The sequence below is a fragment of the Simochromis diagramma genome, unplaced genomic scaffold (genome assembly GCF_900408965.1).
Source record: "Simochromis diagramma unplaced genomic scaffold, fSimDia1.1 OVJJ01000685.1, whole genome shotgun sequence".
Taxonomy (NCBI): Eukaryota; Metazoa; Chordata; class Actinopteri; order Cichliformes; family Cichlidae; genus Simochromis; species Simochromis diagramma.
The window spans coordinates 15,382,495-15,403,284 of record NW_024387477.1 but is presented as its reverse complement, the minus strand read 5'-3'; the positions used below and the strand labels follow the sequence as shown (position 1 = coordinate 15,403,284).

At 38.4% G+C, this 20,790-nt stretch overlaps 1 protein-coding gene across 3 annotated transcripts in view; it reads left to right on the top strand.

Annotated features, from left to right (window-relative positions):
• zic6 (zic family member 6) overlaps nt 1–20,790 on the top strand; it is a 43,653-nt gene that overhangs the window by 3,586 nt on the left and 19,277 nt on the right. Inside the window, exons 2-4 of one of the 3 annotated variants that reach the window (XM_040015697.1) lie at nt 5,965–6,633; nt 8,304–13,040; nt 14,899–15,380. In XM_040015697.1, the coding sequence (XP_039871631.1) occupies nt 5,970–6,633; nt 8,304–8,929 (1,290 nt within the window). In that variant the 5' untranslated portion in view covers nt 5,965–5,969 and the 3' untranslated portion in view covers nt 8,930–13,040; nt 14,899–15,380. Of the gene's footprint in view, nt 1–1,063; nt 6,634–8,303; nt 13,041–14,898; nt 15,381–20,790 lie in introns of those variants that run through there. The other 2 variants (XM_040015696.1, XM_040015695.1) reach the window with 2 other exon arrangements.

Genomic DNA, 20,790 nt, shown 5'->3' with positions numbered 1-20,790 from the left:
AAGTTTTCCTAAACTCCCTCCATATTTTATTGGCTCGTTGAAACGTGAATGCTCCATACACCACTTAAGGTTATGTGCCGTGTATTCGCAAGCCATATTACCGCTATGAAATAATTAAGTGACATGGTTAAGATGAGTCACAAATGTTTGTGAGCCACAGAGCAGCAGCGTAGGCACCGAGCTCTTGCTGAGAAAAAGGGGGGGGGGAGCTGTCATCAGCCAGGCCTAATGTAAAGCAACTGTTGCTTGAGAGTTAAATTTAAAACTACCGCTGATCTCTTCTTGTATCCTGGCATTTGTTGAATATTTTTTATTCAATTCACTGCACGAATGTGGAATTTGACAACTGGGGACATCAAACACTCATTTACTAATTATTCATGCTCTCATCAAAACAAACATAAAGAGAGTCAGGATTACAAGAGTATTAGGTAGCATTTTTATTTATTTTTTTATTTTAAAATTTCTGTTTTGTTCTGTATTTTATCCACGACTTCTTGCCAGGAAGGGGAGCATTTCCCGGGAACGTTAACATTATTATTATTATTATTTTAATTATTATTGAACAATAGAAAATGTGGGAACTTTCAAATAGTGGGGAAATAAACTTTCCAAAACTAACGTGACTGCGGTTTTGCGTATCGTTTGTCTCATGCACATCAGCTTTTTTTACCCCAAAATATTTAACATCGAGCTCTGCGCTGAGTGGCGTTTTCCTCTCACGTATGGACGTATCTATTTAATTTAATGTAGGTAAAGCTGCAAATCCATTTTACAATCATACTGATTTGTATATTTAATTTAATATTTTTATATGTTCTTTTTAATTGCCAATTGCATTAAATTCTTAGAGGAATATGCATATATATCATTACTTTGTATTTGGGTGTGTGTGTTTTTATTCATTCTGTAGCTAGACACATGTCATCCCCCCCCCCCTTTTTAAGTATCCGTAATGAAACGTGCCAATTTATTGAAGGCTCTTCTGCAGGACTGCGGTATTTATAATTTGCTTATTTAGTTATCTTTCCTGGGATTACCTCACTGGGCGTTGGAATAGCCTATTGGTTATAACATAATCTTCTTCCAACTGAGCATGCGCGTTACCTAAAAAATATCAGAATATTTTAGTGTGCATACCTCTGTGACAGTAGGCCCACTGCTGCTGGAAAAGAGCAGAACATAATCATCACCCTAAATGGTAAACATCTCACATTTATATGTTTATTCTAACTAGATGTGTTAGAGTCAGTAATTATAAAGGATTTTTCCATTGTGTAATTTCGTAAATGACCTAGATGCATGGTAATTCTATTCTTATATAAACCAGTAGACATATCACAGCCCAGTCTTTTTTCTCTCTCTGTGTATGTGCGTGTAGCAAAGTTGAGTGATTTTTTTTTAGTCCATGATGTCTGGCCTGTGGCCCACACTATGTTTGGCCGGCTTAGGCCGCTAGTGCTATAGACAAGTTTGTGGACTTGAAATTAACTCAGTAGTGACCAGACAGAAGTATAACCTTAATCTCTCCTAAAATGGAAAAGCTGCATCCGAATGCCACTGTATGTGATCCTGTTTTCAGTATTTACATTTTAAAATGTAAAGTAAAGTGATCAATGTATCCCAGAGGCACAATTACATGGATGATTCTGTGATTCACTGTTTTGGATAAATAGACAGTGTGAAGACTGAACTTCCACATTTTGCTGTGGTTGAAATGTGTCATGTCTGTTGCTTGATTTATTAAGAAAATGAATTGTGGTGCTTTGTGTGTTGAATAAGGGTGCATTCTCTATCACTTTTCCCACTTCTCTTATATTCGACGGAGCTTAAAACACTACAGTGGCTCAGGTTCGCATTCACTCGAACATCCAGTAAATTTAATAGAGTCTGAGAATAATAGAGGTTCTTTTATTTGTTCCAGTTCTGCTATTTGTCTTCATAACATGTGCATCCACTTATTTTCAGAATGCATAGTGCTTTCACAAAGCAAAAATTTACATTATGCTTTGTGTTTTCAAAACACAGGGAGCTGCAACAAATGCTGTTTTAGTTTTTCCTGCACATGTAGCAGCTGATAATGAGAAGGATTTTCTCATCATATTGCTTTACAATACAAACGGTAATTTAACTGTCTTGTAATATAGAATTTCACAGTGCCTGTATTACATTGATACTAGGCATGTTTTTGTGCTATGCATGTGTTTAGTTTTTTTCAATTCTCATGTTTTTCAGTGGCGAAATGTTTCCGCAGTTCCATATTTTCGTCATTTATTTCATTACAGGCTCATAACTGTATGTAATACAATAATAACTGTGCAGATCGTTGCATGTGTTTCATAGATTATATGGTCAGTTGGGCCTTGACTGACTACAGCACGTGGAGTTTGCCTTCATATGGCTGATGGAGAGGGCTAAATGACTTCTTGCTGTGATTTGCTCGAGCATCTGTCTCCAAATGGACTCATCCCAAACCTGTTAATTCATCTAAATTTCATAAAGTCATGGCAAGACTGCACTGCCATCCCTCATCAATTATAATATTTCAGCGCACTCCACACTAATGCATGCAGTTGTTTAAACAGCCACACAAACCCACATACACACGTTCTTATTACTACAAGAAAACACAAACACAGCTCACACAATCACAAATGAATATGGATACTTGAAATCATTTTGTTTTTGGTTTTCCATTTGAAGTTTTTTTTATTATTATTATTATTATTTATATCTTGTGTTACATTACAGCATTCACCATGTGTAACGCTAGTGATTTGTATACGGATAGTGACTAGATTATTATAGAAAAGCAGCCGTATTATTATAATATAACCTACAACAGGCTACATTTCATTTTAATATGTGTGTGTTTATGTGTGTGTGTGTGGTGGTGCTTGTTTTTCCCTTTTGTGTGCAAATAGTTTTCCCCAAAAAGGGTCTTATTTAATAAAAAAAAAAATAGACTTCTTCTCATCACCATCCAAGGTTAAATTAACTGAACTTGCTGAATTTTCAGTCCAGTCTATAACATTGCTTCGTATTCAGTAAGCCTTGAATTTAAACTGGCATTTGACTTGTCTTCCATTTTTTCTCTGCATTGCGCCTTTATAATATATTTGATTCATATTGACTAAGAGCGACTTGGAGCGACATGGACCTTGTGGCTGTAAAAACTATGCCCTGACATGAATGTTTTGATTGTTGCAAGTGATATTTCACATGCAGCAGTCACCAGAATTTCATCTGCCTTGTCAAACAGCCAGCATAAACCAGACTTATAAGGCTGCAGGGCTGGAGGAGATTTCAGATGTCAAAATGCTTACATTTCTTACAAAGTAGATATTTGACCTGAAGTTTTGTACATTGACGTGCAATTTTCAAATTAGTTGTTTGTCATAATAACATTGCATGTGCGTAAAGCAACATTGCAAACCCCTAACCAAATAAACACTGTTTACTGTCGTTGCCATTGCTTCCAATTTTATGATTTATTGTTTGAAGATAACCTCTCACAATATTTATCTCATGAAATTAAAAAATTGTTTAAATTTATGTAATATTTAAAGCAGGTACACTAACTAACTGAAGAGCTCACATTTCCTCGCTATAGCACAAAAATGGGGCAAATATTAAAAAGGCCTATTAATTGTTAGATATGTGTAAGCCTTTGTCTCAAACTTAACTTGCTGAAAAGGTATACCTGAACAGCCTCAAAATCAGCATATGAATTTAAGTCCTTAAAGTGCAGCTACTCTAAACAGTTTTCCTTTGTTTCCTGTAAATGAGGAACAGGGGTTATTTGAGGTCTCTCAGGCTTTTATGCCATCTGAATATATGATTGGAAACTTTCAGTTTATTGGCCTTTAAACCTCGATTTTTTTCGGAAATGCATCAGGTTAAAGGTTGATAAACATGAGCGTCCATTACAATCCTCACGGAATTAGGCCAGTTCTGGGAATGTCTACTATTTTCCAGCACTTAATGTCAAGTGGGCCCCTTGCTTTGTCTCTGCGTAGGACCCACTGCAGGTGACGTCAGAAAGTTTTTTTTTTTTTTTTGCACGTTGATTATACCACCAGCTCAAGTCTTTGGAAATAAGAGGGGTTTTCACCTTAAACCTGCAAGCTGCAGTTCGGATCTTACGCCGAGTTGTGTAGATTGAAATAAAAGTAACAGATAAAAGAATCAGGCTAAAGTGGTTAGGGTGAAAAAAAAAAAACCCCAAAAAGCTGCGTGTTTATCGAACCAGAGCCACGTCAAAGCTCGAAAACGTGCAGAAATATGTGTTGCAGTTCAGCAGCGTGGGGAGCTTGAAGCTCGCTGTCCTCACAGCACCCCAAAGTAAGAAAGTTTATCTGAGTTTCCTAGGAACAGTGGAGCCTATCCACTGCTGTTCGTCACGTTTCATAATCTGCATTTTACGTAACCATTTCCACATTTGTGCCAGCCTGCACGACGGTGCGTGAAGAACTTTTGAAAATTATTAATTTATTTAGGCTTAATAAGAACAGCGTTATATACAGGCGTGATTTACAATAAGCACATGGATAAAATAGTACATCTTGTTCTGCTGTACTCCCCAGTGACACTACTAGAAATGTATGTTTGAAACAACTTTTATTTCCAACAAGATGATTATCGTGCCTCGTAGGACTACTTGTTGCTTTATCAAAGTTGTATTTTCCATACTACACGAGCCCAATAGATTACTGCGTCCGTACGGAAATGTACTCTAAAATAAAAATGTACCACAATGATCTTACCCCGGAGAGAGAACAGTAGCCTTCTATTACTATTAGAAAAAATGTGGATCTAAACGTGGTGCTCATATAGGTTAATGAGTGCCGAAGCAATTATATTTTTGTTTGTTTGTTTGTTTGTTTGTTTGTTTGTTTGAATCAAACAACTGCTGCATTTGTGAGGAATAATATTCTATAACTCTGACTATTTTCAAACGAGGTGCTCTACTCAAAATGAAAGTCTTGACAATAATTGGCCTGGACACGCAAGGACCAGTCTCTCTATTATACTTGCCATGCAGGCAGGAGCAGGACATTTGCTGAAATAAAAGGCATGAAGGCTGGGGACTGATTATGTTGTGTTTTTGCTCACGTCGGTTTTTAATCACTCGATTTCTACTAGAAGATTAGTATTATGCATTAACCTGTGCGTTTTTCCTACGCAGAGATTTAGAGAAGGGGAATTATAAGACGTCGCCTGAAGTTAAAGAGGCTGCAATATTTGGGAGTATCGCGGCACATTTCAAAGCATTTTCTCTGCGATATTTGAAAACGGAGTCGTGCAGTGAACGCCTGCGTGTCCCTTTTAAAACAAACCCAGCGCCTGTCAATCACAGCGCATTCCAACCAATCCCAAAGCTCCCTTTTTAAAAGCAGGTTGGCCTGCTGTGCTTTTATATTGCACCATGGCCTGTTTCGAAGCATTTTTACTACCACGGTTATTGCCACAAATCAAGAGGGCAAAGTGAACGGCATGGGACTCACACCAACTTTAACGAAATTGAGTCTGGTTCCTACTTCTGCGAAGTTCACGGCCAAGAATTTCACATGCAGATGATATACAACAAGGAAAATGGAAACAGAATTTCTAGGTGTATCCTGAGTGCTGAATTGGTTGATTTTGCAAACTCATAGCCAAACTCACAACAAAACATGACAAGCCTTTCGAGGTTTAGTGGCTGCCCTCTCTCTTGCGTCAACCCCGGGGAGAGCAATACTGAACCCAGCGTGGTGCTGCCACCTTTGGCAGGAGAGCACATGGGACACCCCACTGGCAGTTCCTTAAAACTCTGCCCCTCGCACAATTTGCGAGACTACCCAGAGACGAGGTCCAGTGCATATGTTGACCATTCGGTTCCCAATTTTTCAGACTCTGGATACCCCAGTCACCGGTTAGAGCACAGCCCTAGGGGCATTATCATTGGAGCCAATCTTTCTGGAGCCGGCATGCCACCCGTCACTGATCAACTGGCATCAAGACCTAACCAACATGGAGGGATTGGACGCTATCGTGACTTTCATGGCTACAGAGACAACAGAAACCATACTTTTTTCACAAGTTATCAGGAGCAGGCCCATGCGTCCTCCGACGCATCTCGAGATCTCGGCAGCCAGATGATGCTGGGTCTGCCTGGCGACCTCCTCACCCGGACTCACCCTTACGGCCAAACTATCAGCCCCAAGGGAAACAGCCAGCAACTTGTCACTCAGTTCCTGGGTCTGTACAAACCCCTGAACATGGCAATTCAGCGTGGAGGAGGAGACGCTTTCCTCAGGTGCTCAAAACAAACAGTAAAGCATGAGCTGGTGTGCAAGTGGAGTGACGGCCAAGAGGGGGCTGGGAAGCTGCCTTGCTCCAGAGCCTTCGGGACCATGTATGAACTTGTCACCCATGTGACAGTGGAGCATGTCGGAGGACCTGAGCACTCTGAATATGTGTGTCACTGGGAGAATTGTGTGAGAGACAGGAAGCCTTTCAAAGCCAAATACAAGCTGGTGAACCACGTCAGAGTCCACACAGGGGAAAAGCCATTTCCCTGCCCATTTCACGGCTGTGAGAAAGTTTTTGCAAGATCAGAAAATCTAAAGATCCACAAGAGGACTCACACAGGTCAGTTAATGATAAGACAACAACACAAATAGTGATAATGATAATAATAATAATATTAATAACGTTTTAGTAGTTTTCATTTTTTACCAATGTGAACATATTTTTTATGTTTTCAATATTCAGTTTTTTTTCTTAAAAACATTTATTATTATTATTATTATTACTACTACTATTATTACTATTATTATTACTATTATTATTATTATTATTATTATTATTATTATTATTATTATTATTATTATTATTATATCTGCACAGCACAATGTAAAGTGTTATTGAAATGTTACGCAAAGCTTTTTGTGACACTTGTCGCCTTCTCCGTTACTGCCTGACAGAGAAGTAGTGAGACAGTTGCAAACTATGTGTAGTATAGGCAGCAGGCCTAGTGGTTTGGGTGCCTCTCCCACTTCATTCAGTGAAATTATTAAATAAATCCCGGGACACCGGAGAGTCGTGACGTAGCCGTTACGCTGCCTCTGCCTCCCAGGGACTCATCTCCTGTACTCAGGAACACTAACAGAGCACATCACACTGTGATGTAGCAGTAGTTGGTAAGTACAGAGATGACCTCATTCAGTGTAAACAAAATGAGTTATATTTGAATGATTTCCTTATGCCCTGTTGACGCTAATAGACATCTTACTTGAGGCAGTGTGAACCTTTTATAAAAAGAAAACTCACGCCACTCTACAGACTAACTTTTGACCTTTTTTCTGCACAACTAACATAAGCACAGAATCAAATATATATATAAAAATATTTCTGCTTGTGTTGTATATAAAATATTTCAAAATTTGCGGAACAAGATTTAATTACAATGAAATACAGCCAAATTGTACTGAATAGCCTCTTTAGAAATAAGAGAAGCTGGACCGAAAGGCGTTTATTAAGCAGCCCTTTTTCTTGTGCTGTAAATTATTTTACTAATGAAAGCAAAGAGACAGAGGCAGAACAGAGAGGCTTAATGGCATTTAAGCTATTACACAACTGCACACTCTGTTCAGCTTATCAATTTATGTAAAAATATATATTGAGATATTAGCTTTTTCTTTTTAATTCTGTTTTTAAATTTAGATAAATATGCACACGCAAGGATTACGATTCAGACTCTTTTCTTTTCTTTTTTTCCCCCTTCAGTCCGGCAGGAGGACGAGGGCTAGCAGCTATAGGCAGCTTTGTGCTAGAAGAACAATTAGTATCCTGATGGCCATAATTCACTCTAAGCATGGTAACTGAATTTAAACAAATCAACTGCGGTCGCAGGTTAATCTAATGCATGTTTAACTAGGCCCTGGAGCCTTTTTGATTTAGTCTGCAGATACACTGCCTCATTTGTTGCAATTAGCACCGCACCAAAGTTTCAGCAACTATTATTTGTAAATTGTTAGCAATTTACCTTTTAAGTGTCACATTCTTAAAGAATTCTAACCGATGCCTATGGGCGACTCTGTGTTTTGCTGAGCGAGTGATTAAAAGTAATTTCACACTGTTGGGCGAAACATGGCTGTGCACTTTTTAAAAAAAACAAACTTTTAGATTCCCATTTCATATGACATGGCCCACCCACTGACCCAGCCCACATAAACATTAGTTTACATGGTCAGGCAGAACATGCGGAGACCTGCAAACCTTTTCGTAACTCGCCGTCACTTTTCTCTTTGCACGTTTAGGTGAAAAACCTTTTAAATGTGAGTTCGAGGGCTGCAACCGGAGGTTTGCGAACAGCAGCGACAGAAAGAAGCATTCACATGTGCACTCCAGTGATAAACCCTACATGTGCAAGGTCAGGGGCTGCGACAAGTGTTACACCCACCCAAGCTCCCTGCGAAAACATATGAAACTCCACTGCAACAAGACCCAAGTCGCCAAAGACGGCGACGCGCGTCCTGGTGGTGGGGGTCACATTGCGGAGGGCAGGTCAAGCCGAGTCTCGGATGGAACCCAGATCAGCCCCACTCATCCACCCACCTCATCTCAAGATGTCCCCTTGTCCCCAGAGAGTCGAGACGAGCCGACCCCGAGGTCACGTTTCCATCACACATTTGACAGCAGTTTGGACTACTCAACACACAGGTCACAGCCCCTCTTGGACCCTTTGTTGTTACAGAGAGGCAGCTACAGGCCTCAGTCCTCCCAGTACCCCTGCAGCCAGACAGGTCACGCTTTTGCCCAGAGCTCAAGGACTTTCTCCCCTGCTTCTTCCTTTCAGAAAAGTATTGTTAATGGATGGTACACATGCCACAGCGGCGTGGACTCTTTCCCACCAAAGCAATGCAATAACATCCCGTCTCTCTGAGGTGTTGTTGGGACACACACAGGCGGCTTAATATGTTGGGCCTATTTTTTCATGTGGTAGCTCAAAACTACAGCTGTTGTTCTCTGTACTTTCGTAAATGTTGTATTACATATTTTGCGTGACGTCCTCAGTTATCCTATTGAGTATTCAATGGAAATGTGGCAAGCTTTATTTGTTGTCGTGAGGTCTGTTCGGTTGGGTTTGGTTTAAAGCCCATACATCTCCCAAAAGTGGATTATAGGAACCGTTATGTGTATTTCTAGTTTTCGTTGTGTTGCATAAGTATTGAAGATATCTATCTTTAAGTGGGGAAAAAATGACTAAGGATTTAATGGAAATCTGCGTGTTGATTAGTCTATTCTGAACTTTGAATCTTTTAAGTAAAAGGAAGTGTCTTGCTGAATGTAGCCCTGACTGTAGGGGTCTTTCTTGAATGTAAACTAGTCTAATGTATGTCTGGATGAATAGAAATATTATTCATGACTTATGTACGTTGCAAGATAAAATAAATATCTAATTTTTTTTCGCCCCCCTCAAGTTAAATGTTGAGGTTTAACAACCCTGCGTGACGGGCCTGGAGCATGAGCTGTAATTAAAATACCGCAAGGCTCACTAGTTTTTTTTCCTGCCCTTGATTATGTTTCACTTTTTGCCCCATTTTTTTTATTATTTTTATTACACACTGTGTATTATATGTATATTTCACATTTCTGTGCAGAGTAAGAGTGTGAGTATAAACCAGTGGTCGTGTTACTATTCAAACGTTTAATTAGCATACAGTTCAACTGTACATAAGCTCACTGTATAATTAATTATCCTATATTTTATTAAAGTGTCTATATTCTCTTTGATCAGGAGTGTGTGGTTAAGCCCAATCAATGCATGATGCCAAACCTTGTTCTTCCCCTTAAAACACATCCAGTGCTATTCGCCATATTTGCAAGTTTGCATTCTTGTGCAAGCCAGACCTACCGATGAGTCTGCATAATCTATATGTACATACATGCAGAGTCTATATTCTAGACTAGATGTGGAAGTGATTTGATTGAGGTAAAATCAAAGGTAACTGTAACGTGGTAAGATAAACTCTTCTCAATACAAAAAGGAAATTGCAGTCTACTCAACGAATTTAATTTTCTTAACTGCGCAATGATTTTTTTTTGTTGGTTTTTTTTTTTGGAGAGGCTGGAGATGTGTTTTTGTTGCGGGGTTTCGCGCGTGTTTTCATTTAGTGATATCAAATCTGATTTTTCTTCATGTTTAAATCAGTTTATAAATTTTATCTCCTTATATTATTTCTGTGTCTTATTTAGACGCACATATACACCATGGAGTGTTTTATTTTGAAGGTGAACAAGCTGTAAAGAAAAAAAAGAAAAGACCCAGATTATAAGTTAAACATACTTTAAAGATATTTACATTCTAAGAATTTTGACACTTTTTACATTCTAAACTGTTTTGCTAGACATATGTGCCGTTCTGTTTGATTTGGGTATTGGTATAAGTTAGAAACTTTTTTTGTCTGTTTGGTTTTTGTGGGGAAAAAAAGCTCAAAATGATTCACTTGATTGCTCTTTATGGATGCACATATTATTAATAGTTAAATGTTTTTACTTCGCCTATAGCACATTTTGGGAGAAACATATGATCACATTTATTTGTTTTTTGTTCCTTCAAATACAACCCTTCAATTAAAACTCTCTTTAAAATAAAAAACGTGGTATTGGGATTTCAGTTTGAAGCCTGTATTTGTCTGTACAGAGCTTTTAGTCCGTTTTTCTACTAATCCTGGTGCAGACAATAGCTCATTTTTAGTGAACTATTGTTGCTATCCAGTCTATTCTGAGATAACACTTCCTGTTTCCTGTCCAAGAAGCAACACCCCCTCTCTAACAATACCAAAAGAAAAAGTAACTGGAAATTAAGTGATCAGGTTCAGGTATGTTCTGTAAAGACTATGTACACAAGTATGTATGGTATAGCAAATACTGTATGTCCTTGTCCTGCTCAGGAAAGTATAGTGCTTGGTCATTGTGAAGGTGGCAATAATCACAAATAAAGTAAAAGAAAAAGAAATTCCACTCTACTACTATTAGAAAATGTTATTCATTGCACCTGTATGGATGTCAGCATATTCTACCATTAAACACGTCAATGACTAGTGCCATCTAACCTCATATACCAGTTTGTGTAATCAGGTCTCATGTGCACCAATTTTATGTTTCCTTGGAATATTTTATTATGTTGATCTGACAGGCTTTGATATATATATTGTTCTTTATTGCAGTGAAATCATTTTACTTATAGGTGAGTTTGCTCTGATCATAGAATATATGGGAAAAATAGGCTGAAACGACATCTGATTATGCACCCCTTACACATGTTACTTTATACACATTCTGTGATGTTACATAAGAGTTTGCAATTTTAGTTACATTTGCTTTTATTTTTACGTTATTTGTAAAACAATTTCAAGCGACATAAGTTTACTTCTACGCTTATAAAACTGTGGGAAAAAAATCCAAAAAACATCTTCTTTAATCTTCTCATCTTTTTTGACTAAAACACACATTCTTCATGTATTTCCACAATGTAATTGTTATCGAGATGGTGATACTTGCAATCTGTGATGCACTTGTTTATGCATTCTGGTTCTAGTGTTCGTTGCTCATGATGCTCATGGGAATAGATCTTTTGGGAGAGTCAGATATTTTTGATGATGCACTTTACAAATCCCTCTTGAATCTGACCGCAGCTAATTTTTGTTTTTAACTTTTCAGTGTGAGACTTTGTGAGAAGCGTCAACATGTTTTATTTCTATTTCAATAAGAGAAAAAACAGTTTTAACCTGTGTTAATGATTTCATTGTTGACTTTAGCGAATTGGTGCCGCTGCATCAGTACTGTTTAAGTTGATAACAATAACATTCATAGGGTTGAAGTTCTGTGTGGTAAGTACTGTGATATGGCCTAACATGAAGATTTCAAGTGGCTGATATTGTAAAATATTTATATTGTGAAGTGTTTCCTTTTTGAGCAAATTTAAGCCAACCTAGTGTGCTTTGATCAGTATGCTTTAATGATGAGATGACTGAAATTATGAGGCCACTTTGTCCTGAAATGCAACAATATCAATACCTTTCATCAAATGCTTTATGTACTACAGTTATCTTTAAAAAAATCTCGAGATATTCTGTAACTCATTCTTCTTCTACTGAACCCCAAACTGTCGCATTCTGCCCTTTTCTGCTCTGTTTCTAAAAATAATACATCTCTCCACAGAAAGCATAATAGAGGTGATCAAAAATAATTTTGAGCTCAAAGAAGCCTCTGTGTTTGTATAAGCAAAATAGTTCTTCTGTAGTGTTAGGAGTCAAAAGGTAACAAGCTAAACACTGATATTTTCAGCCTCCAGCACGTAACCCTTTCTTCATATATTCTGACCATGCTATGGTCTGAACCTTGCCACACCCTTCCCCCAAGTAATCACAACTGATTAGACCTCCACTTCTCAGTTTGCCACTTGTCTGCCGCCATCTTTACTTTTGTACTCTCTGCCTAGCAACAAGCATAGGCGCCATTTTGGACAAGGTATACAGGGTATACATCATTTTAATGTAAATAAATCTATTTCACCCTGGGATCTGGTAAATTACTATCTTGCCCCCTGGGCTGCTGTTGTGCCATACTTAGGTTGAGCGCCAACTGTGTAACGTGGTCTTTGGTTTTATGCATTATCATAACCACATATGGCATCTAGCACAACTTACACTGTGTAGCTGGCGTACTTTTCTGGGTGCGGCTTAGGGACTGAGCTTGGTCTGAAGAGGCAGGAGAATCTGTGTCAATGTTCATTCTGACTGACCAAATGTGTTTTTAATTGGATCTCTGGCTCCCCCCCCCCTCCTTCTTAGGTCAAGACAGTGGTTCTTTTGCTTCCCATCTTGGTTTCTTTTCATCCACCCCTCTGTGACCCTTCCCATTTTTAATTTTTTTCCCAGATCCTCTTGTTCCTCTGCCTCATCTATATCTATCCCTGCAGCTCCTGCCCATCTTCACCTTCCATGACTTCTTCGTGATGGCACCCTAATCTCTGCCAGAGTGGTCTGATGGTAAGTAGGTATCCTCCCCTGACATGCATGGAACTTGACTCACATATCTGCTTTTTCTTTACACTGCCACTCCATGGAAAATTGCAACACCACATGGAAAAATGAATGCAGCTGCACTGACTGCTGCTTTATTTTCTTTTGCTTGCCCTTTCCAGCTAAAGAATGGTTGCCACAGAGGGGTGATGTCAACACTGTATAATAAGGACAGTTAAAAAAAATGAACAAATTTTAACTCTGAAGTAAATTACTGGACAATATACTGTACAACTATTAAAAAAGACCGAATAGAAGAGTGAAATTTATGGGTCACTTGTTTCTATCTGAGAACATTTGTAAGGCAATCTGTTTCATGTCTAAGCATGTGCAGGTTGACAATTAATAAGCTCATAAAACACTCAGAAACTGTGCTCTTATGGTCGATATTGCAATCATCGCACTTACATGCACATGTTTTGTGTGGTTACGAGCCATGAAACGGTGAATAGCAATGCTGAATCCCAGTGCTATGCTCTTATGATTTAACCAAACTGATCCTTTAGTTTTCCCTCTCATCTTCATCTGCACTGTAGTTTTCTGATTTCAGTGGTGCCAACCCCCTGTGTAGTCCAGCTTGTACCAGGTCTTATTAAACTAGGCTCGTGTCACTCTTCCCTATGGCTGCTGTACTGTCAGCTTAATCCCAAGTCCCTGAAATACTCAGCTTTCTGACTGTTGTTAGAGAATTTACGAATAATTAGTGTCACTAAATAGAGCATCACTTAATAGCCAATATATAGCAGCATAGAGAGAAAGGTCCCGTCTATCCTTATATTTGCTGCATATTTGTCTTTTGATGCATTGCAATTTACCCCTGTGGTTGGTTCTTAAAAGATGCCCCTTTTTCCTTTTTCATTTATTATCTATGCCTTACATAACTGAAATTTTGACAGTTTTTGATGAGCCAGTTTTTGAGATTTCATGGTCTCTGGGTAAGCTGGGAAGCTCAGGAGGTAATCATATGACTGACAATGATCATTTCACATGGAGAATAAACAACAACCTAAAAGCAAAAGTTTTTTTTTTTTCAGATGTGGCCTGCAGCACTTGTTGTGGCCTGTTGCAATGCAAAAGGAAAATAAATAATATTTTAGAAGTCCACATCTCTCAAAATTCATGCTTTCAAGGTTTTTATTTTTTTTTTTATTTTTTTTTTATTTTGGGGGAGTTAGAGTAGGTTGTGTCGGGTGAGCCGACCTTTGAAGATCTTTCAACTCCTGCAAGCTCCAGGCCTATGAGATGCACTGCCATCCTTTTAAGGGAATGACCATAACTTTGGTCCCCTTGCTTCTAATCCCTCCTCCAGACCCTTGTCATCACAGATCAACCAGTCTGAGCCTTAATGTCCTCCACTTGCTGGCAAGGGCAGCTGGTAGCTTTCATGTATGCGAAGAGTCACATCAATATGCTTCAATCTGCACTTGGACCAGAAATTGATGCCTTTATCTTCATCTGTCTTTCTGAACAGTATATGATCTTTGACATACATCTTAGAGCTTCTGCATAATGATTCACGTTTTACAGAATGCATTTGAAGCATTATTAGAAAATCGCTTTGATTTGGACTCCTAAAGAGCACATTGCCTTAGATTTTACAAAAACAATGCAAAGAGATCCTAAATGGCTGTTGTCTTTGCTGTCTCTCAAAACTGTCACCTTTCATTAGAAACAGTTCAGTTCTGTTGCGAGATACAGACTTTTTGTACGATTTCTCAAATCTCTGCTGTTTGAGGTTGAACTTAAAAAAGAAATTACATTGATCACGGTCCAGGGTGTTTCAAAGTGGTGAGTAATCGTCAGTGTTTAATTTTATCTGTTGCAGTATGCATTGCAAGGCAGCTGCATGATCAAGCCTGTGAACTCTACATCTGAAGGAAGGATTCTGTTTCTGATCATATCCCTATTGAAGTCCATCCATTTGCCGAACATGGAGGTGTTGACGCACTCGCGCTTGCACTCACTGGTATGTGGTGGTTACATTTCTATGTACTGGACGTGACTGTGTGCCGATATTTAGTGTTTGTAGCAGTAGTGGGAGCGCATTTTAGAACGCTGTAAGGGAGGATGCATGGCAATCTCGCTGTTAACCTTCAGCCTTACGAGTTCACCCCAGGGCCTAAATCTACAATGATGGATATAAGGTGACGGGGAATAGGGGGTCTTCACACAACCTAGGAATTTCCCCTGATGTTTTTTAATTACATTTAGACCAAGATTTGCACTGCGATGATATTTTATATTAGGGGTGTATCATTAATGGAGGGGACAAATGTGATTTGTTGACCCTAAAGTGGATGGCACAGACAAAAACGGAGTAATGGCATTGAGGCAACAAGAGGGAATGCAAGGTAACCGGTTGATGATATATGTATTTACACTCATCAACAATATAATGTCCCCAGGGGACCAAGGTTTCATTTATATCCCTTTGAAATTAAAGCCCTAATGATGGAAATTATTAGCCACTTGCTAAAGAGAGCACAGGGGCATGCGAGAGAGTAATTAGTGACCAGTGAAGCTTTGAGGAGATGAAGTAATGTATTTAAAGGCAAAAATAATCATCAGTAAGGAAGCCTGGCCTTCTATTAGGTGCAGTCTATGATATGGTAATTTGATATGCATCGAGTGAGGATTCATGCATACAGCATCACATTAAATCAAAAACAGCTGCATTAATTTTTGTCTTACGATCAGTGGCACACCACCTTCACTGCTGACTCAGACCTGTGACGTGTTCACCTTTTCATGGATGACTTTCAAAAAGAACAAGGAAAAACTGATGGTATTTATTTCAGTCAGCAGGGAATAATCCTAGTTTTAAGCTATCTGAAAGAGAAGAGGGATCAAAACTCCATCTCTTATGTAACAGGAGAGTGTGTCACATTGTTTTTTTTAGGTCCTGTATTAAAGTAGGATATGGCAGAGGTAATTAGCAATTTTCCTCAGCTCAACTCCAGTACCTTATGCTATCTGTTTGGTTGCTGTTGTGAATGCCATAGCATTCCTTTCAGTTATGTAAGTGACGGAATTATGCAATCTCTATAAGTATGTTTCAGAAAAAATAATCTGCAACAAAAAGGAAAATATACTTATGGAAATGCTATGCCTACAGTATAACAAATACAAAATCCCCACCGTTTTGACATGCATCAGGTCAGTAATACCCAAACAAAAGCTGAGTGTGCAACAGAAGAAAGAAGAGAGGGAGTTTGTTTACTGTAGAAACAATGATATTTGTATTTAAAAGTGTACGCTTCTTGACTTTCAAGACCAAAGAAACAGCTACAAATGAATCAGTAACGCTATGTGTGTAATATATTTGACTCGTAATATCACTTCCTGTTTGAAAACATCATTAACTTTGCTATATGCATTAATTTCATTCAAAATATCCCACAAAAGGGACCATGAATAATTCCAAGGAACCAATGGAAGAGAGGGAAAAAAAGATACAGCCATCACTCATATCACGCAGCTGCAGTATAAGTACCCTTTTCTGCCTGTGTTTTAAAATGGTGTAAATGTCCTTGTATTGATCAACACATCTACACATGCCTACACATCTTTTTTTTACTGATCTCTAATATAAAACAGCTTTTACTGTTGTTGCATGTTGCATGTAAATCCATACGTATAATATCATAACAATATCAATTTATGTTTTTTCCATTTTAGTTTAATTTGGGGATCCCAAGTAAGAAGATAATTTCTTTTTCTTTTTTACTGTCTGCTAAGAAAGACAGATTGTGCGACTGGAAGGTGGTGTGTGTGTGTGTGTGTGTCTGCGTATGTGTGTGGGCATGTGTGCATTATGCGTGTGTTAAACGGGACCTAGGCCACAGCAGCGTGGAGGACTGAAGTCTCCGTGTATTCTAGCTCAGAGATCACAGAACTTATGAAAGACTGCTCTTTGATCATTTCCATTTCTAAAATAATTTGCTTTGAACATTTCAAGTCACTTGTGCTTTTATTTATGGAGCCTGTAGACAATCAAGGAGTTGAAAATAATTAGGCTCACGCGCACATGAGTGTGGACACGTATTCCCTTTCAATCAGTTAAAACCAGCTCTGTTAATTAAAGTTCTAAGCTGTGACTCTGCCCAAATAATTTTCTTGTAAGCTACTGCATTCCTCAGATCTGTTGTCAGTAGTGCATATTTTCTTTTGGTTGTTCCTTTCTATGTTTTTTTCTTACAGAAATCCCACTGACCCATATAGTTGATCTCATTCTTGAAGCATATAATATAGATTCCAAGTTAAGAGAATAGGGGCTCTATTATTAGTCCCATTTGAGGTGCGCAGCCTCCATCTAGGTACTGCTGTGTATTTCTGAATTCCCTGAGTGAAGGCATTACCATCTCATTTGGGTGAGGGTGAGATTACCTCATGCAACCGAGCTGTTTTATCACAGAATATCTAGGGGAGCTGAGCTGTAGCTGCTGACTGTTTATTCAGGCAGCTGAAGGAAGAGACATTCCAGACACATTTCACAAATATCACACATGACAACTTGTGATGCCACCTTACTGATGTTTCCCATGAAAGGTCTCTCACTAACAACAACATCCTATTGATCTTCAGCACCATTTTAACAACCTCCTCTCACCCTCTCACACATACACACCTGAGTGGGTATGGATTGAAAATGTTAGCGGTTAGCGGCTAACTTTGCCAACACATCCTTTGGTACGTCTGTCAATTAAGCCCAGTCATTGTAGGAGTGGCACAGGAGCAGTCCTGGGCAGAGAGAGAGTGATGATAATCAAAGGTGTAAATAACGGCTCATTTCGTGGTGCAGAATTAATATGCAGGACTAACATTTTTGTCCTTATTAAAAGGATGAGAACTCAAAACAAGAAATAAACTTCTTGGATTAAAATTTTGTGTTTAATTGGATAGATGAAAGGAGCAATTAGTTGCAGTTGAGTTAAGTTCTTTTTTTTCCCCAAGTCAGCTCATCTTAATTTATTTAAAACAAAAAGGGGAAATAGTAATAATGCATTCATTCACTTCTTTCATATTTATTTCACATTTTTATAGAACGCCACTGCAATTCATTCAACAGTTCGGCTATCGAATATCTTTAATTTTTCTATTACGTTTGAGATCATAGTTCAAACGAACTATATTCTCTTACTATGTTTTCCTTTTTTTCTATTCACACCTGTCTGGCCTTTTAAACAAAACAATAGCTAACATATTTGCCACAAACTTTATAACAGTTTTTACTGAGTTGCTTTAAATTTTAGTTATATTTCATAAACTGCATGCATTTCAGTTTTTTTTTTACATGAAGATTTATGGTACTACTGTTGCTTTATACTGAGCGTTTTTTTATCTACTGAAATGTGATGAGCAAAATACACTTTTCAGTGTAATGCAGTACAGCTCAAATGCACATAAGACTACAGCCTGCTAAGCTGCTGTTAATACTCATGCCGTTTAAAAGAAATTAAAACAACATTAGTATCAAAACACTGAATTATATCCTTGCTGCCAGTAGATTTAAATTCAAGGCCATTGTATTAGGCTACAATATAGTTAGGTAGTTAATAGTATAGTATTTTATCCCAGTGTAAACAATAAACTCCTAAATAAGTAGGCCAACGTTGTTTGAGTTTATTTTGCTCTCTGAAATATTACAAAAAAAACCCCAGACTACAGGTTAATGAGAAGTTCTAATTTCCCAAAGATCATAGGAGAGATAAACGCCCACCTTTTTAGTTCCTCTCTGGTTATTTCCTCTTTGCTGGCTCTACATTTGTAGGCATGAGATGCTCTTTTTGTAGATATACAATTTCAACCGAGTGATGCTGGTGCTGTTGTAACGTTAAAGGGTATGTTTCTTGTTGTGGAAAATGGGTGAGATGACTAGTAGTGTCGTTCTGTTATTGCACCGACCTTACTCATCAGTCAGAAATCAAAGCTTTGACAGTTGCCAACATTAAAGGGCTGCTTCTGGCACGTCTTGTGCCAAGAGGCTTCTTTATGCTGAGCATATTAATATACTGTAGGTCATGAGTAGGCTCATCTGCTGATCATGTATGAGAAGATGGATACTCTCGAGCCACACCAGGCACAGATCCAGCCAATACTCTTGCTGGAATATAAACTCATCCACTACAAGTGCACTAGCTGGCTACTGAAATGACTGAAGTATTATGACACAGTTTTTTAGTCAACCAGGAATTTAAAGTAGAGCTCCTGAAAAGTAAAAAGCAAACCTGAGTTTAACTGAAAGATCCATCGCTGCAAAAAACTAAATACAATTCCTTCTTCCTGGTGTCACATCTGTTTGTAGAAAAGAAAGTGATTCAAAAGTACAAGCTGTTCTTATTGTTAGTTGCATGTTGTGTACAGGTCATAAGCTCATATTGTTATTACAGGCTACTTTTGGGTTTTGATTTCAGACATTAAAAAATAATAATTCAAATGTAAACGCTTCGAGTTTCAGACCTTGTCACAAAATAACCTTTCATTTTTAGTCCACGTATCCACATTGAGGTATTTTGTCGCTATGTTTTTTCTCCACGCGGTTTGGAATTTTGACTTGGGCAAGCTATCTGTTTATCTGCACACGCAACAGAACTTGAACCGACTCTTTTTAGCATTAAAATAGTGTCTTAAAATCTCAAGGAAGTCAGAGTTAGCAGCGAAGCTAACAGCTGTAACTCTTTGATTTGCCGCTTCAGCCACACATTTATGATCATTAAGGCAAATGTAACTTGTGCCCACTTATTACCTGTAATTAATTCTTGCTGACTCTCAAGTAACTACTCATCATTTTTAATTTTAGTCCAGTTTGGAGTAAGTTTAGACATTAGATGTAAAAATGTTGAATTCTTAGATTTTTGCAGATAATTTGGCCTGTTTTGAGATTTAAAGTGTGTATTATTAGAATTTATATTGACACATTATTACTTCTACAATGAGCCTGTCTGTCTAGGCGAACAGAAAAAGCAAAGCCCATTCATCCTTCTGAAACCGCGTGCACAACTTCTACCGCTGACTGCTGCTTCACAAAATCACCAGCGACGAGTGCTGTTTTGCAAGGGGCGGTGTCTCTCAAAATTGAGATGGATGGTTTACAAAAAATATGTGAAACATAACATGCATGTTTCATGATGTCAGTGACAAGACATGGCACCATGTCTCCTGCAATGTAGTTTGTGCCTTTACCAGAGTATCTTAATTCCTGTGCAGAGACTGTGATTTAGTCTTTTTTGTGTGTACCGGGACATGTTTATGGGCTAATAGGCCTTTGTTAGTAGTACTCTATTTATTTAATACAATTGTAGTGTGAACAGAAGGAATAATAAACAGGCTGACTAAACATACGATTCTTCTTTTGGGCTGAGAAAACCCTGTGTAAGGACACAAAAGGGGGACGTTTCCACAGCGGAAAGTAAATTCTTTTGAAGTGGAACTAATCATCTGAGGGATGGTTTTCGTTGTCCTAACAACGCAGCTGAATTGGAATGAGCCTTCTTTTTTGTGGAAGATATGTTTTCTTTTTTTCATTCAGAACTGATGATGATAGCAGTTTCACGCCCTGTCCACCCACATTGTCCGTCCAAACTTCTTTGCAGATAAGTCTTTACTCGGAGACGCCGAACACACGGCGGGTGACTCTTGGACTGTGACGTCAGCCTCACTCTTGTGTCTCCCAGTCTTTCTCTTTTTTAAATACCATTAGAATGAAAGGGGAATCTCA